This window comes from Musa acuminata, chromosome BXJ3-1 (genome assembly GCF_036884655.1).
Source record: "Musa acuminata AAA Group cultivar baxijiao chromosome BXJ3-1, Cavendish_Baxijiao_AAA, whole genome shotgun sequence".
NCBI classification, from domain to species: Eukaryota; Viridiplantae; Streptophyta; class Magnoliopsida; order Zingiberales; family Musaceae; genus Musa; species Musa acuminata.
This window is the reverse complement of record NC_088349.1, coordinates 1537271-1550852: the sequence shown is the minus strand read 5'-3', so window position 1 is coordinate 1550852 and position 13582 is coordinate 1537271. Positions and strand designations below refer to the sequence as shown.

Below are 13582 nucleotides of genomic sequence, written 5' to 3'. Positions count from 1 at the left end.
GGGTACGAGGACGATTCCCATACCGAGCGCGCGTTCCCTTTACGACATAAGTATCGGTCGCTTCCTCCGACCCAAGCAATTCGACGATTCCCATAAAACCCTAATCACATCGAATTCCTCCTCGCACGAGAGGTATTATGGGGCTGCTGTCCTGGTGGAAGGGCAAGGGAGCGCAGCCCCCTCGTTCGTCGGCAGCGAAGGGCGACTCCGAGAAGAAGCCCGGGGCGGTGGTCCAGGAGGTCCCTGGGATGCATGGGGCGGTGGAGGTACGGAGGCCTGCGGACGTCACGGTTTTCGAGTTCGGCTCGGTGGCGGCTTCGGGCGATAGGATGACGCTCGCCGGATTCTGCCCCGTCTCGGACGAGCTCGAGCCGTGCCGGTGGGAGATCATCCCGGCCGCCGGGTCCGATGCCCCGCAGTTCCGCATAGTCTTCTAGCTGATTGGTATTTCCGGGAAACAACCTCCTCATTAATGTATCGTTTTATGTAGCGTAGAAAAGCTTGGATTTTTCGTTGCTACAGTTCTTTGCTTTATCAAATTTGATGTCTTGATTCTCATGAGCCTTTGGACATTGTGGACTTGTGGTTTTCTGCTCTTAAAATCTTTATTATGGGTATACATTTCCTTCTTTAATGATTGTTGTTTTTCAGTGAATTTGATGTCTACTTTATGCATCCAATCTAAAAACAACTCTATTGTTATTAGGCTAATCTCCTTACCTCATAAGAACTGATAAGTGCCAAAATCCAGCCTACAAATGATAATTAGAAACAGTGTCTTGGTTAGTAAATGAATCATCGTCTCCTCCTTAAGAGGTTCGATGCCCGAGTCTCCTGGACGTGGCTCCACAACGGTCTGACATAGCTCAATTCTGCAAGGAGACCCCCTTCCCTTTCTCATTGTTTCTTTTCAATGAAGAAGCCATTCGATTAATAAGATACCATGACAAATGTTGCCAAAGTTTGTTGATTTGGTGACATTTGATAAATAATTGAGTTAACATATTGAATTATGTTGGTTTGGTAAATTTCGGAATCACATTGAAATTTATTTGGTTTGTAATGACATCTAGATTGTGGTATTGTTTGCTTGCTGGTTTTCTAGAGAAGAAACAGATAGTAGCTTGTCTTACGGGAACTATCGGTTTAGGTAGAGCAATTCCTGCACCACTGCTGTTCTATTTGATTGAACATATTTTAGTTGTTAAGTATTTTATAAGGCAGGCTGTTGTGTGTTTTTGGAGATGAAATTATGTCAACATTATCAGGAAATATCTGTAGGGTATTGTCTGGAATTGAGCTTATAGTTTCACATGCATATAAAATGAACTTCATTAGTTGTATTGTTGATAATTCTCTTTGGTGATTTCCCATATATGTTGCCAAAGTTTGTTGATTTGGTGACATTTGATAAATAATTGAGTTAACATATTGAATTATGTTGGTTTGGTAAATTTCGGAATCACATTGAAATTTATTTGGTTTGTAATGATGTCTAGATTGTGGTATTGTTTGCTTGCTGGTTTTCTAGAGAAGAAACAGATAGTAGCTTGTCTTACAGGAACTATCAATTTAGGTAGAGCAATTCCTGCGCCATTGTGGTTCTATTTGATTTAACATATTTCAGATGTTAAGTATTTTATAAGGCAGGCTGTTGTGTGTTTTTGGGGATGAAATTATGTCAACATTATCAGGAAATATCTGTAGGGTATTGTCTGGAATTGAGCTTGTAGTTTCACATGCATATAAAACGAACTTCATTAGTTGTATTGTTGATAATGATTTCCCATATATGTGCTTTTTGGGTGACAGGTGCAATCTTGGAAGTCCACCAGATGATACCACTATGTTTGTGAGCATTATAGACCTTTTGAAACATCAAAGTGACATATTGGAGTTTCTGATTTTGCTGGTGAACCTTATATTTTAGTATGTAACCATTAGCTATCAAGACTATTTTCATCTGGGTAAGGTTTAGAGAACTGTTGTCATTCATTTGTATTATACAAATAGTATTACATGGTTGTTTTGTTTTATTTTCTTTCGGCCTAGTAGTTTTGTGCTTCTATCACTAATCTAGCATTCAAATAAAGATCACAACTGATCTGTTGGTGTAATATGTCAAACTCTTCAAGCAAGATGGTCACCTAAAAAGCTGCATTGAGATAAAAATGCAAGTCTCTATAGTTGACAAAGTTGGGTTTTGATTACTATTAATGTTAGTCATGGATGTCCTATAAGCCGCCAATCATGTAAGTGATAATATTTCTTCGAATCATAAATATTTTGACATAGAAAGAGATGAGTTATTATAATTAAAATATTTAGCTTTCTTAAATCTTTTTTATTTTTTTATTATTTAATACACCAAAGTGAACAAGAGGCAAGATTGGATCTTCGTTCTTATATGGAAAAAAAATCAAGATAATTGCCAATGGGTTTAAAGATTTGGTAACTGGAATCTCAAATCAATCCGATACTTGACCCAAAACTAAGTAGAAATGTTAAGTATGGATCCTAATATTGAAAAATATGTATTGTAATCCTAGATGGATCACGCAATGGCATCCCTACAATCCGGTGACTGCATTAGAATCTCTCGAGGGCGAAGACAATGACGAGGTAGAGTTCATATAAGGCATGGAATCATTATAAGAAGAAGGTTAAGAAGAATGGCTTTTGCTCCAAGGATGGTGGGTCAGGAGCCGGCTGAATCTAATTCTTCACAGTTCAAACCGGTCGGACTGGACCGGACCGGATCGGCTCTTGCTCTAAAGATGGTGGGTCAGGAGCCGGCTGAACCTAATTCTCCATTGTTCGAAACCGGTCGGGAGGTAATTCGTCTCGTCCGGTCCGGACCGGCTTCTGCTCTAAAGATGTAAAAGGTTTGGGATAGGCGTCAGCGTATCATCGGGTAATGATACGCTGGCCGCGGACTCGCGTCCTCAACTCGGCCCAGTCGCGCCCTTTTCCCCCACCGATCCAACGGTGCCGCCGAGTCTCCGTCCGGTGCTTCTCCTCCCTCCCTCGCCTCTCCCCATCCGTCCGTGTATATATAGGTTTCCATAACCCTTCCCATCTCCCCTCTGCGAAGCTTCTTCCCCCTTTCTCCTCCCCTTCCCGTTCCCGGCGCCGCTCTCTGCCGCCTCCGATGGAGCCCGCCGATGATTCCTCGGTTGTGTCCGAGACCTCTTCCGCAGAAGACTACGTCCACGTTTCGGAACCCGCCGCCGACGAGCCGGCTCCTAACCCTAACCTTGCGGCGCAAACCGTACTCGATTCTGGCATCCTTTCCGAGGCTTCGAGTGGTGGAGGATCAGGAGGCGGCGAGGGGTCTGCGGAAGAAGGGGCAGCGGAGGGGAAGAAGGTTTTGCCGGAGGATCTGGCGAAGGGCGTGCTGTTCTTGCAGTGCGAGTCGTCGGCTGAGGGGGGATCCTGTGATGTGTACCTTGTCGGGACGGCCCATGTATCTCAGGTGATCTGATCTAGTAATTACTCTATAAATCGCATTTCTTTGTGGAAACAAAATGACATTTTCGAGATAATTCTGATTTTCGATATTCTATTAATGTCTCCCCTTTGTTTTGTTTTTAGGATCTTAGTAATAAATAAATTAGAGCTTTCAATTTTGAGTTTTTATTAGCTCGTATGTGCTGACTGTTATATTGATTTTCATATAAATTTATTAGGTATTAAGAAGGTTAGCGATAATCTGACTTCTTTGTTTACCTGATTAAAGAAAGAAATTTTGAGTTTATGTGCTTGCTTCCAAGTTTGTACCATTCATTCCGTTTCTCCCCATGTTTCTGTTCTATATCGAGCATTGCTTGACTTTTCAAGGTATTGATTTATGTGCTGTTAGAAGCTCATATCTAATCTTATATATGTCTTTGTAGGAGTCTTGCAAAGAAGTTCAGGCCATCATCAGTTACTTGAAACCTCAGGTGCTTCCTCTTGAATCTCAACAATCACTTGATTGATCAATTGGTCGTATAGCAGGTTAGCAGCCTGCGTTAGAAAAGTGGCATTGTTGATAGATTGGTGGTGTGCTGAAAATTTATTGCTGTTGAACTCATGTATATGTCTCTTTGGTATTCAATGTAGGTTGTTTTTCTGGAGCTGTGCTCAAGCAGGGTTGCCATTTTGACTCCTCAGAATCTTCAGGTTGATATATATCAATCAACTTCAATTTTGCACATCATAATTAATTTTTAGTAATTACATTCACTAGTACAAACTTTTGGAAGGCATTGCATGGGTATTGTTGGAGTTACTAGAACCTATGTAACTAAGGAGACATAACCGCCTGCACAAGTTAAATGCATTTCATTTTTTAGTGGATCTTTAATAAGCATGTGTAATGCTTAAATTCGTAGTAGTGTGGTTGGTAATAGCTGTTTAATTGTCTTGTATTAAAATATTAAAAAAGTAATAAAATTGTGTTGTATATAACCAAAGGTCAAGTTTTAAGCCGAAGGTATCCAATATCACTTATCCATGTATAGATAGTAGATTCCTCATTGAAAATTGTACATCGAAGGATAAGTCATATCCTTTTCAGAAAGAGTATCATGTTTGAATGGTAAGCTTCTATAGACAACACATTGGTAACACCAAGGTTCAGAATAGTGCAACTAGAATTCCTATTGGAGATAGAATTACGATTGAGATTGGAATTGGGTAGGATCAATTGGCTCAGTATTATTGGATATCAGATTTTTATGAAATGAGTTGGAGATACTGGCTAAAAATCATCTTAGAAGTCCTGGAAACTGGATGGTTTTCTACCATGACTGGCTGATTTTGTTACTTGCTGTTGATTCAGGCTTATCCCAATTTGGATTGGCTGGTATAGCAAGTCATATTATTTATAGTTTAGCCAATTTCTATTGGTGTTAAAGATTTTCATCATTACGTTGGCTCCTTATGCTAAATTTTGTGCTTTTATTTTTCTAGAAGTAGGATGATCGGGATCATAGGTACAAGAAGAAAAGGGGATCTAGGACTAAAAATGAGAAATTGTAAGAGCAGTAGTAGAGACATGGGGGTTAGGAAGAAGAGAAAAAAATAAGAGTAATATATGCAGCTTCTCACAGTTATTAGGATTTTCACGCTCTTACCACATTTCTCTGAATTGTCAGTGCAAACAATCTGCTCTCCCTTACACCAGCAGCAAGCATGAGTAGATTACTTCCAAACAAGATCAGCTTTTGGTTGTTACCATCTTTCCTCCAAGAAATCTGAATGCCAACTAAGCTCAAATGACTTGGGCAGAACACCATGATTGTGGAGATCGCTAATAAGATCGGGCTTTGGTGAATACCATCTTCCTCCAAGTAGTCTGAATGCCAACTAAGTCTGAAGGACTTGACGAAAAATTCACATTGGTATGCCATTTCTAAAATCGAAGGATTTTCCGTTATAAGTTGAGACAATGTGGAGTATATGCTACTTCTGGATCTTATTGGGGTTGTTCTTCCTACTATTAAAGCTCGATTTGATGTTTTTAAAAACAATGGCATGTCTAACAATTACTTGATCAACAATATCATAACCTAAGAGTTGAGAGAAATAAGTTCAGGATCACTGTGTCACCAAACTTTATGCTGCATTCTCCTGCATACTTTTGCTACTTTAAATAAGGACAAGTATGGAGGTGACAGCAGCCCAAAGTTTGGTGAGACCATTTCAAAATAAGATGTGCCACATATATATCAGTAGCACATCTTCTCTGCTAAGCACTGGAGATTGTGGACTCCATAAGGTGCCTTTCTGTTATTTTCTGCTGTTCTTTGTTAAGCTGCATTGGCAAATTAAGTATTGTTTTGGATAAATGGTCATGAATGGTTAAGATCTATTAATAACTTTGGTAATGCTGGTTCATGAACCATATGAACTCAATATTTGTTAAAATCTATTAATTCAGATTGGTAAAGTTATTATTTGCCATGGTCTAATGGACAAAGCCATGACTTGTATCTTTATGTAAGTTATGATGTGTAGCATGGCACTTTTGTTTCTAATTCTTGATCTTAAGACATCTGAAAATCCTAAATGCTAATTTCAAAATTAGTGTTGCCTTTCATGTTACCTTTTCTTTTTTGCACATTCTTTTTTTTTTCAATTTACCACGACGCTTCATCAGTTGTAGATGTCCAAAATAGTTCTCATGAATAATTCTCTTGGACTAATGACTTCCAAAATCCTTCTTTTAATCTTCTTTGACATTGTTTGGCATAATTTTTTTTAGCTTTATCTAGGTTGAATCGAGGTGCAATAGAGTTATCTAATGTTAGGTGTTGTAACACTACTACAAGAACGTAATCAAGATTGTAAGAAGGGGGTATTGGTTCTCCATATTCCCTTCTATAGTTGATGTCTTCATTACCATCCTTCGAGCATGGAAGAATCATACATCAATTACAAAATATGGGTTGCAATTAATGGAAATTGGAGAAGTAGCTTCCAGCAAAGACCAATTTGATTCAAGACTAAAAATTGGAAAGTACAGGCAATAACAAGTTTGAACCTGCAACCTCTTGTCTGACAAACTAGCACTGTACCTAAGATATTTCCTTTTATTATTAGTCTTATTAAAAGGATTAACATGTAACTATTAATAAGGATAAAAATTTTCTGAAAGATTAAAACGTTGGAATATATACTTTTACTTTTAGTTGGACATTCTTCAATGTTCACATAAGTTTGGTTGTTAAGTTTCCATCAGATCATTTTGCTACTTTATATATTATATATCAAAATGTCAATTTTGTCAAACTGTTCTAGTTTTTTACTTGTTTTCTCAGGTTCCCACTGTGAGTGAAATGATTGACATGTGGAAGAAAAAGAAGATGAATACCTTTGGGATTCTCTATAGCTGGTTTCTTGCCAAGGCATGTTTTCACACTTTTTTTTATTGCTATTTGTAATATCAGTTATTAGCTGTTATTAGGGTTTTGTATCATATGTTAGGTTGCTCACAAGCTTGAAGTGTTCCCTGGCTCTGAATTTCGAGTAGCATTTGAAGAAGCAATGAGTTATGGAGGCAAAGTGATACTGGGTGACCGTCCTGTTCAGGTATGAGACCCATTTATTTGTGTCTTCACATGACTTATGAAATTGTTGTTTTTTGTAACCTTCTATGGTCCATTGCTTCATTTGATATTCTTGGACAATTAGCTTGTTGTTGTAAAGTTTGTTGTGTGTACTCTTTGCTATGGTTGCATTTCATTCTGATAGCAGTCCTATGTGTAAGTAATCTATTGCTATCTTTGGGTTTAAGGATTTGTCCATTTTAGATGAATAATTCCCAGAACCTATTTAGCTAACCAACATTTTCTTTGTGCATTTAGCTGATGTATTCTTGATTTTTGCAGATTACTTTACGAAGAACATGGGGGAAGATGACACTGTGGCATAGAGCAAAATTCTTGTACTATATACTCTTCCAAACAATCTTTTTACCTAGTTCTGATGATCTGAATAAGATGGTAAGCTGTCCTGTTTTCTGTAGGTACTTTCTTTTGGCCTTCTTTTGGTCATAGACTTACATGCTACAACTGCTTTGCACATATTTTGTAGTAATTCTTGTAACATGAAGAAGGGTTCCATCATCCTTGTTTTCAGCTTCTCTTTTGTTTATTTTCATACTTATAATATGCTGTTGTAAATTATAATAGACACTTAAAAAGAAAGAGAAATACAGTTGCTGTTACCTATGTTTGGTGAACTAAAATGAGTACTGTATCTGGATAGTGATTGTGCCTTGCACATTCCATAGGGATCAATCAATGCCTGAGAAATTGTTAAGCCCCAGAAATATTTTGATCCTAAGAAAGGCTGTTATGTAATAGCCTTTGCTAGACATGCTTACAAGCTTACATTTGTTCTATAGATAATTGTTCCTCTGACCTGACCATGTACATCAGATCAGGTAGTACCATATTTTTCTTTGGACAAATCAAGATATATTTTTTTCCATTTTGACAGTTGGTTGTAGAGTTAAATTTCTTTTTTGGTTACAAATTAACATTTGTTGCCTTCACTGGTGGAGAATAGTTATGAAATTCTTGTTGTTATTATTTGTAGCAGGATTATATAGTCAACAGAATGGAAATAAAGAATTGGATCCATCATTTGTTTAAGTTAGTCTTGCATCAGTCTTAGTATTTAGGCCCAAATCTGACCTGTTATTTGATAATTGTGAATTTAGTCCCTTCCAACTTGACTTAGGCAGACACATTATCTATGCCTGGAGCAGTAGCATTATATCTTGTCATTTATATTTATTTTCTCATTCCTATACCTAAGATTTTTATATAAATGAACTTGATATTTAACTCCTTTTTTATTATTAAATCATTGTTTACTGATATGCCCTAGTGGTGAAGGATGACTTTTACCTGGTTTTGTTTTGCTCTTTGTATTTTGTGGTTTTTGTTTCATCATACATATATTGCTAATAATTAACATAAACTTGGTATTGTGTCTGATTATTTAGAACAATTATAATGCTTGAGTTATGATATCTTGGTGTTTTAAATAGTGTGTACTAATTCATTGTCCAACTTATGTTTAAAATAATATCATAATGTAACTTATATTTTAATTATATTCTTCTCTTTTAGTTGAAGGAAATGGATGATGTTGATATGTTGACCCTCTTCATTCAAGAGATGAGCAAGGCATTCCCTACTCTGATGGAGACACTTCTTCATGAGCGTGATATGTTAGTATTAATTTATTTGACTTCATATATTTATTGTTTATTATATGTTCATGGTTGTATCTTCTATAGAATTGTGAGTGGAAAATATTCATGCTAGAGGGTGAGCTTGGTCTCATTGTGCAATTATTTCTTGCAATCTAGGTGACTGGACTCGGGTAATAAAAACATCTTTGCTTGTAAGTCCAAGACTACATATATTGACCCTTTCTATGCCCTACATTGGCACAAGCCTTGTGCATTGGCTATCCATTTTTTTTGCTGAAAATACTCATGCACTTTATATTTTAACTAAAAGATTCAGGAGTATTGGCAGATAATGGTAGACAGAATTGTTTGGTGCTGAAAATTGGACTCAGTTTCTATTTCTGCTTATCATTTAGGAAACTATCCTATGTTCAACTATCTTCGCACACTCCATTTTCAAATCTTGAAAATTCTATTATCTTAGTTTGGTGCCCAAAATTTTAACCTAGTTACAATACGAATATTTAGTGTTTCTTATCTTGATCACATCTAAACTACCACTGTCAATTTCAAACAAGCCATTCACTCTAATACACTAGTCAAACTGGAAGCCTTAAAATTGTTGTTTCACTAAAGTAGTGTAGATCGTCTGTGGTTGACCTTTAGTTGAGTTCCTTGAGCATTCATCTTAAAGCTAAGGTTCTATTTTCAGTTCCATGCTTTGGATATAATGTCATTCTTTTGTTGTCCTGGACTTGTATGTGCAGGTACATGTCATCGACATTATTGAAGGTTGCAAGAGAACATTCTTCAGTTGTTGCAGTTGTTGGCAAAGGGCATTTATCTGGAATAAAGAAGAACTGGGAACAGCCCATAGAGGTATCTTTTCCGATCCTTTTACTCTTTGTGGATCTGACGTTTAGATGATTTCGAAGTGGTCTATCACCAAAGTTCCCAGGTAATCTGTTGTCGGAATCCTTGGATAGTCCCAGATTGAATAATTGCTGTTTGGCAAACTGTCTCAATTGTGAGAGCTGAAATTGTATTCTCTTCTTAGTTTGCAGATATATTTCACCTTAGTATATTGTTATTTAGCTGTTGAAGTGTCGTATTTTAAATTGTGCTTCTGCTTTATACACATATTCTCCATGTACTTACGTTCTTGAATTACCGCTGATCTTTAACATTGCAGATAAAGCGTCTGCTGGAGGTTCCTACACAAAGTGTCGGTCCATCAAGAACAAAAATTTTAGCATCTGTTGGCGTCGCGCTGACTGGGGTTGCTACTGCTGTCTACCTTCTGGGCAGGAGGTGAATGTGTGGAAGGGTCAATCATTTAGAGTTTTAGATGAAAGAAATGCACTTTAAGAGGGCTGACAAATCATGTGGTACATACGTTCCAAACAGCAAAAAAAATGGTAATTTGCTAAGCTTTGGCAATGATACTAGGATTTTATTATAATCGATTCTTTACCTTGTTATAGATCCTTGCATGGAGATATCTAGAATCAGCTTGCTGAAGTTGTGTTACAATTGATTCTTGCTTAAGCTGTGTTATACATCTAAGATTACCGGTGCACTAGGCTTTCATCGCTAGATTTCGAAAGGATCAGTGTATGTTTTCTCTTCTTGAAATTCAATTTTGTTATGCAAACCCTAATTGTCTAGAAAGATCAATTTTATATGTCCATGGTATTCTTGGTAGTAATGGGAGGGCTGACTTAGGTAGGCTAATCATCCTTTTAAGAGCTAATAAAGTCCTTGTTGATATTAGACTAATCCCCTACACAATGCATCTCCATGTTATTTGTGGACCCTAAACAAAACACCCAATGAAATCATTCTGGAGGGTTCTAGAAGCAGTGCTACTCAATACATGTAGACACAGTGGCCATTGGTCAACTTAAACAAACTAAAAGAAGCCAATTTAGGCTTAATTAAGCTAAACATCTTTCTTCTTACTGCAATCTCGAGACTTCTCGATCAACCACTAAAAGCCACAGTTTAAGAAAGGTGCGCAATAAATAATGCTTTGGTTGTATCAACCACCAACACTCCCCAACTCGATCCAATAGCTTGCTATTTGATATCTGTGTGCAGTGCATTTCTGCCATCATAGCCCTGCTCGGTTTCATGAACTTGACAGCGAAGGATGAGCACAATGGAGACTAAAAAGTCTCCTCTCCTCTGCCTTTCTTAGAGAAACAGCTTCTCTGAACCCTAAAGCATTTACTCAACATCTCGCTGCTAAGAAATAGATTTCTCATTGGATACTTGTTATTTGTTTTGATTCATGTCAATAAATACCATTTACAGCGTTGACTATTTGAGTACTGTGATTGAATTCTGTGTCCTGTAAACTTCTCCATACTGCTGCTTTGAGTAGAGAATTAGATGATCAATCTAATGAGAACCTGACATTGTAGCTCATCAAACATGGAGTGGAAGAAGAACAAATATTAATGTCAGGTCCAGGAAAAGAGTGAAGCAGCAACTGCGTCCATGTGCACACATTCATCTCACTGAACAGGCAGGAGGATCCCAAGAAACAAGCAGTAGGAAGCAATCCACTTGGGAGTCAATGAACTCCAGATTACTCTCACAGAATTAAGCTCTCGTGCTCTCTTATAAGCTGCCATGGAGGACAGCAGGCAGCACAGCAGCAGAGAGCAGAACCATGGCAGCGCTCTCCTTGGTTCTCCTCCTTTTAGCTCATGCTCCAACCATCGTCGTCTCCCTGCAAGTCCACTACTACAGGAATTCTTGCCCCAGAGCAGAGATCATCGTTAAGCAAGTGGTCCAGAAGCACTTCCTGCAGGACCCATCTGTTCCTGCTGGCCTCCTCCGCCTCCATTTCCATGATTGCTTCGTTAGAGTACGTCGCAGTAGGTTTCTCCGGTTGCTCGTCGATCGAGTAGGAGTGACCGCTCGCTATACCAACCCATCGATCTGCTCTCGCAGGGATGCGATGCCTCTGTTCTCCTCGACAGCACCGCCGACAACGTGGCCGAGAAGACAGCGGCTCCCAACCTGACACTGAGGACCTTCGACGTGATCGACGACGCCAAGGCCGAACTGGAGAAGGTGTGCAGCCGAGTGGTGTCGTGCGCTGACGTGCTGGCGCTCGCTGCTAGAGATGGTGTGGCGTTGTCGGGCGGAGCAGCCTACGCTCTTCCCACCGGGAGGAGGGATGGCGCTGTCTCTATGGCTTCCGACGTCCGTTTGCCGAGTCCCTACTTCTCCATCCAAGCCGCCGAAGCTGCTTTCCGAAACATCAGTCTAGATTTGGTGGATCTCACTACGTTATTAGGTCGGTTTAACCTCACCTCTCACGATTCTTAGATTTGGTGGATCTCACCACCACGTTATTAGATCAGTTCTTGTACTAATCATCACGATGCAGCGATCCGAAAACATGGGTCTTTTAATTTCATTGAATCCATATCACCGTCCAGAGATATTCTCTAAGAGTATTACATTCATGTTCTGAATTCAGGTGCTCATGGTGTTGGATTCTGCCACTGCGGGTTCGTGATCGACCGACTCTACAACTTCCAGGCCACGGGCTTATCTGACCCCAGAATCGATCCCGCCATGCTCGCCACCCTCAAGCAGCAATGCCCGCCCGAAGTCGTGCTACCCAGCAACGTCACCAAGGACCCAAAGATCTTCTTGAACCAAGCAACCACATCGCCGCCCTTCGTCCTCGACACCTCCTTCTACCACGGCTTGCTCAACGGGAAGGCAGTGCTGCAGTTAGACCAAGACTTGGCTTTCACCGACGTCACCAGCAGGTTGGCCGCGCGGTTCGTGAGCAACCCAAAGCGATTCATTCATCAGTTCTCCAAGTCGATGATCAAACTCGGATCCGTGGGAGTGTTGACAGGCGGAGAAGGAGAGATTAGGTTGAACTGTCGAAAGGTAAATAGTAGGACATGAACAGCAGCTTAAGATGAAAGAGTACAACAGCATACCAATTGCAGATGTTTCAGTCTCCAATCCACGGACTGACTAATATCTTCATTCATCAGCATCTTGTACTTCCTGCAGTGTTGCAAATAAAGAGCTGCATCCAAGTCTTTTGACTTGAGTTGCAAGAATTTCTGACATGGCACCAAAAAAAACCCTCAAGTTTTTATTTTTTCTTGTCCTTTTTTGTTATTTCGTATAATATATTTTATTTTTTTAAAAAATAAAATTATCCTTAGTCTTCGTCATTCCTCGACGGTCTTCGCTCTTTGTCATCACTCATAACCTTGATCTCATCAAGAGATTCTATTGCTCCCGCACCACTAAAAAAGGTCTTATGATCATTCTCGTTGCCTCCACATGGTTATTTATCATTGTGTTCACCACCTTTTGTCTTGTCCGTCAAGGCCTCATCATCATCATCCTCATTGTCACCTTTGTCCTCGTTGCATCGTCTTGGAGTATCCCCTCAAAATCCCTTGCCCCTCCCTTTACCTTCTGGTTCCAATGCTCGCTTTGCACTTGCGCCCTTGAGAAGAGAAGAGAATAGAAGGTGGTGTGAAGATGATCATGCAACGCAACGAGAGAGAGAGAGAGATATAGCGATCAGTGGGCCAAATATCAAGAGCAATCTCATCTTTTAAAAATAAAAGACGGTACGTGAGAACAAAGTTGAAAGGGATGCTTTACGGAAAAAAAAAAAATGAACACTTGAATTTTTTTGAATTTTTTTCCATGTTATATTGAGTTAATATCTATTACAGTCCGATTATAACATTCTAATAACATTGAGAACAAACAATGATATTTAGGTTTGCAAATAATTGAGTGATGGATCATCTGTTGCAGGGTGATCTTTTCTAAGCTTTTTGAATAAAGTCATAATGATAGATATTAGAATCAACAATTCTGAAATGTTGG

The 13582-nt window shown here is 39.0% G+C and overlaps 3 protein-coding genes across 3 annotated transcripts; all 3 read left to right on the top strand.

The window, feature by feature from the left end:
- Positions 1–20: 20 nt before the first annotated feature.
- Positions 21–2036, top strand: LOC135628253 (uncharacterized). Its single transcript, XM_065134851.1, has 2 exons — positions 21–444; positions 1813–2036. The coding sequence occupies exon 1, from the start codon at positions 138–140 to the stop codon at positions 435–437; it is 300 nt and encodes a 99-aa protein (XP_064990923.1). The 5' UTR covers positions 21–137; the 3' UTR covers positions 438–444; positions 1813–2036.
- Positions 2037–2902: 866 nt separating this feature from the next.
- LOC135629724 (uncharacterized) lies at positions 2903–10175 on the top strand. The gene is made up of 9 exons (XM_065137578.1): positions 2903–3475; positions 3897–3944; positions 4105–4164; positions 6807–6893; positions 6973–7077; positions 7377–7490; positions 8628–8728; positions 9460–9571; positions 9885–10175. Exons 1-9 carry the CDS (start codon positions 2918–2920, stop codon positions 10005–10007), a joined length of 1308 nt encoding a protein of 435 aa, XP_064993650.1. The 5' UTR covers positions 2903–2917; the 3' UTR covers positions 10008–10175.
- LOC103978599 (peroxidase 57) lies at positions 10176–12799 on the top strand. Its single transcript, XM_009394448.3, has 4 exons — positions 10176–10306; positions 11119–11567; positions 11654–12002; positions 12189–12799. Exons 2-4 carry the CDS (start codon positions 11370–11372, stop codon positions 12629–12631), a joined length of 990 nt encoding a protein of 329 aa, XP_009392723.2. The 5' UTR covers positions 10176–10306; positions 11119–11369; the 3' UTR covers positions 12632–12799.
- The last annotated feature ends 783 nt before the right edge of the window (positions 12800–13582 follow it).

Excerpts from the sequence above, each read along its gene's own strand:
- LOC135628253 (XM_065134851.1), top strand. The coding sequence starts at position 138 with ATGGGGCTGCTGTCCTGGTGGAAGGGCAAGGGAGCGCAGCCCCCTCGT.
- LOC135629724 (XM_065137578.1), top strand. The coding sequence starts at position 2,918 with ATGATACGCTGGCCGCGGACTCGCGTCCTCAACTCGGCCCAGTCGCGC. Across the intron at positions 7,078-7,376 it reads TGGGTGACCGTCCTGTTCAG|ATTACTTTACGAAGAACATG; the intron begins GTATGAGACCCA and ends TGATTTTTGCAG. Across the intron at positions 8,729-9,459 it reads CTTCTTCATGAGCGTGATAT|GTACATGTCATCGACATTAT; the intron begins GTTAGTATTAAT and ends TTGTATGTGCAG.
- LOC103978599 (XM_009394448.3), top strand. The coding sequence starts at position 11,370 with ATGGCAGCGCTCTCCTTGGTTCTCCTCCTTTTAGCTCATGCTCCAACC. Across the intron at positions 11,568-11,653 it reads TCCATGATTGCTTCGTTAGA|GGATGCGATGCCTCTGTTCT; the intron begins GTACGTCGCAGT and ends CTGCTCTCGCAG. Across the intron at positions 12,003-12,188 it reads GGATCTCACTACGTTATTAG|GTGCTCATGGTGTTGGATTC; the intron begins GTCGGTTTAACC and ends TTCTGAATTCAG.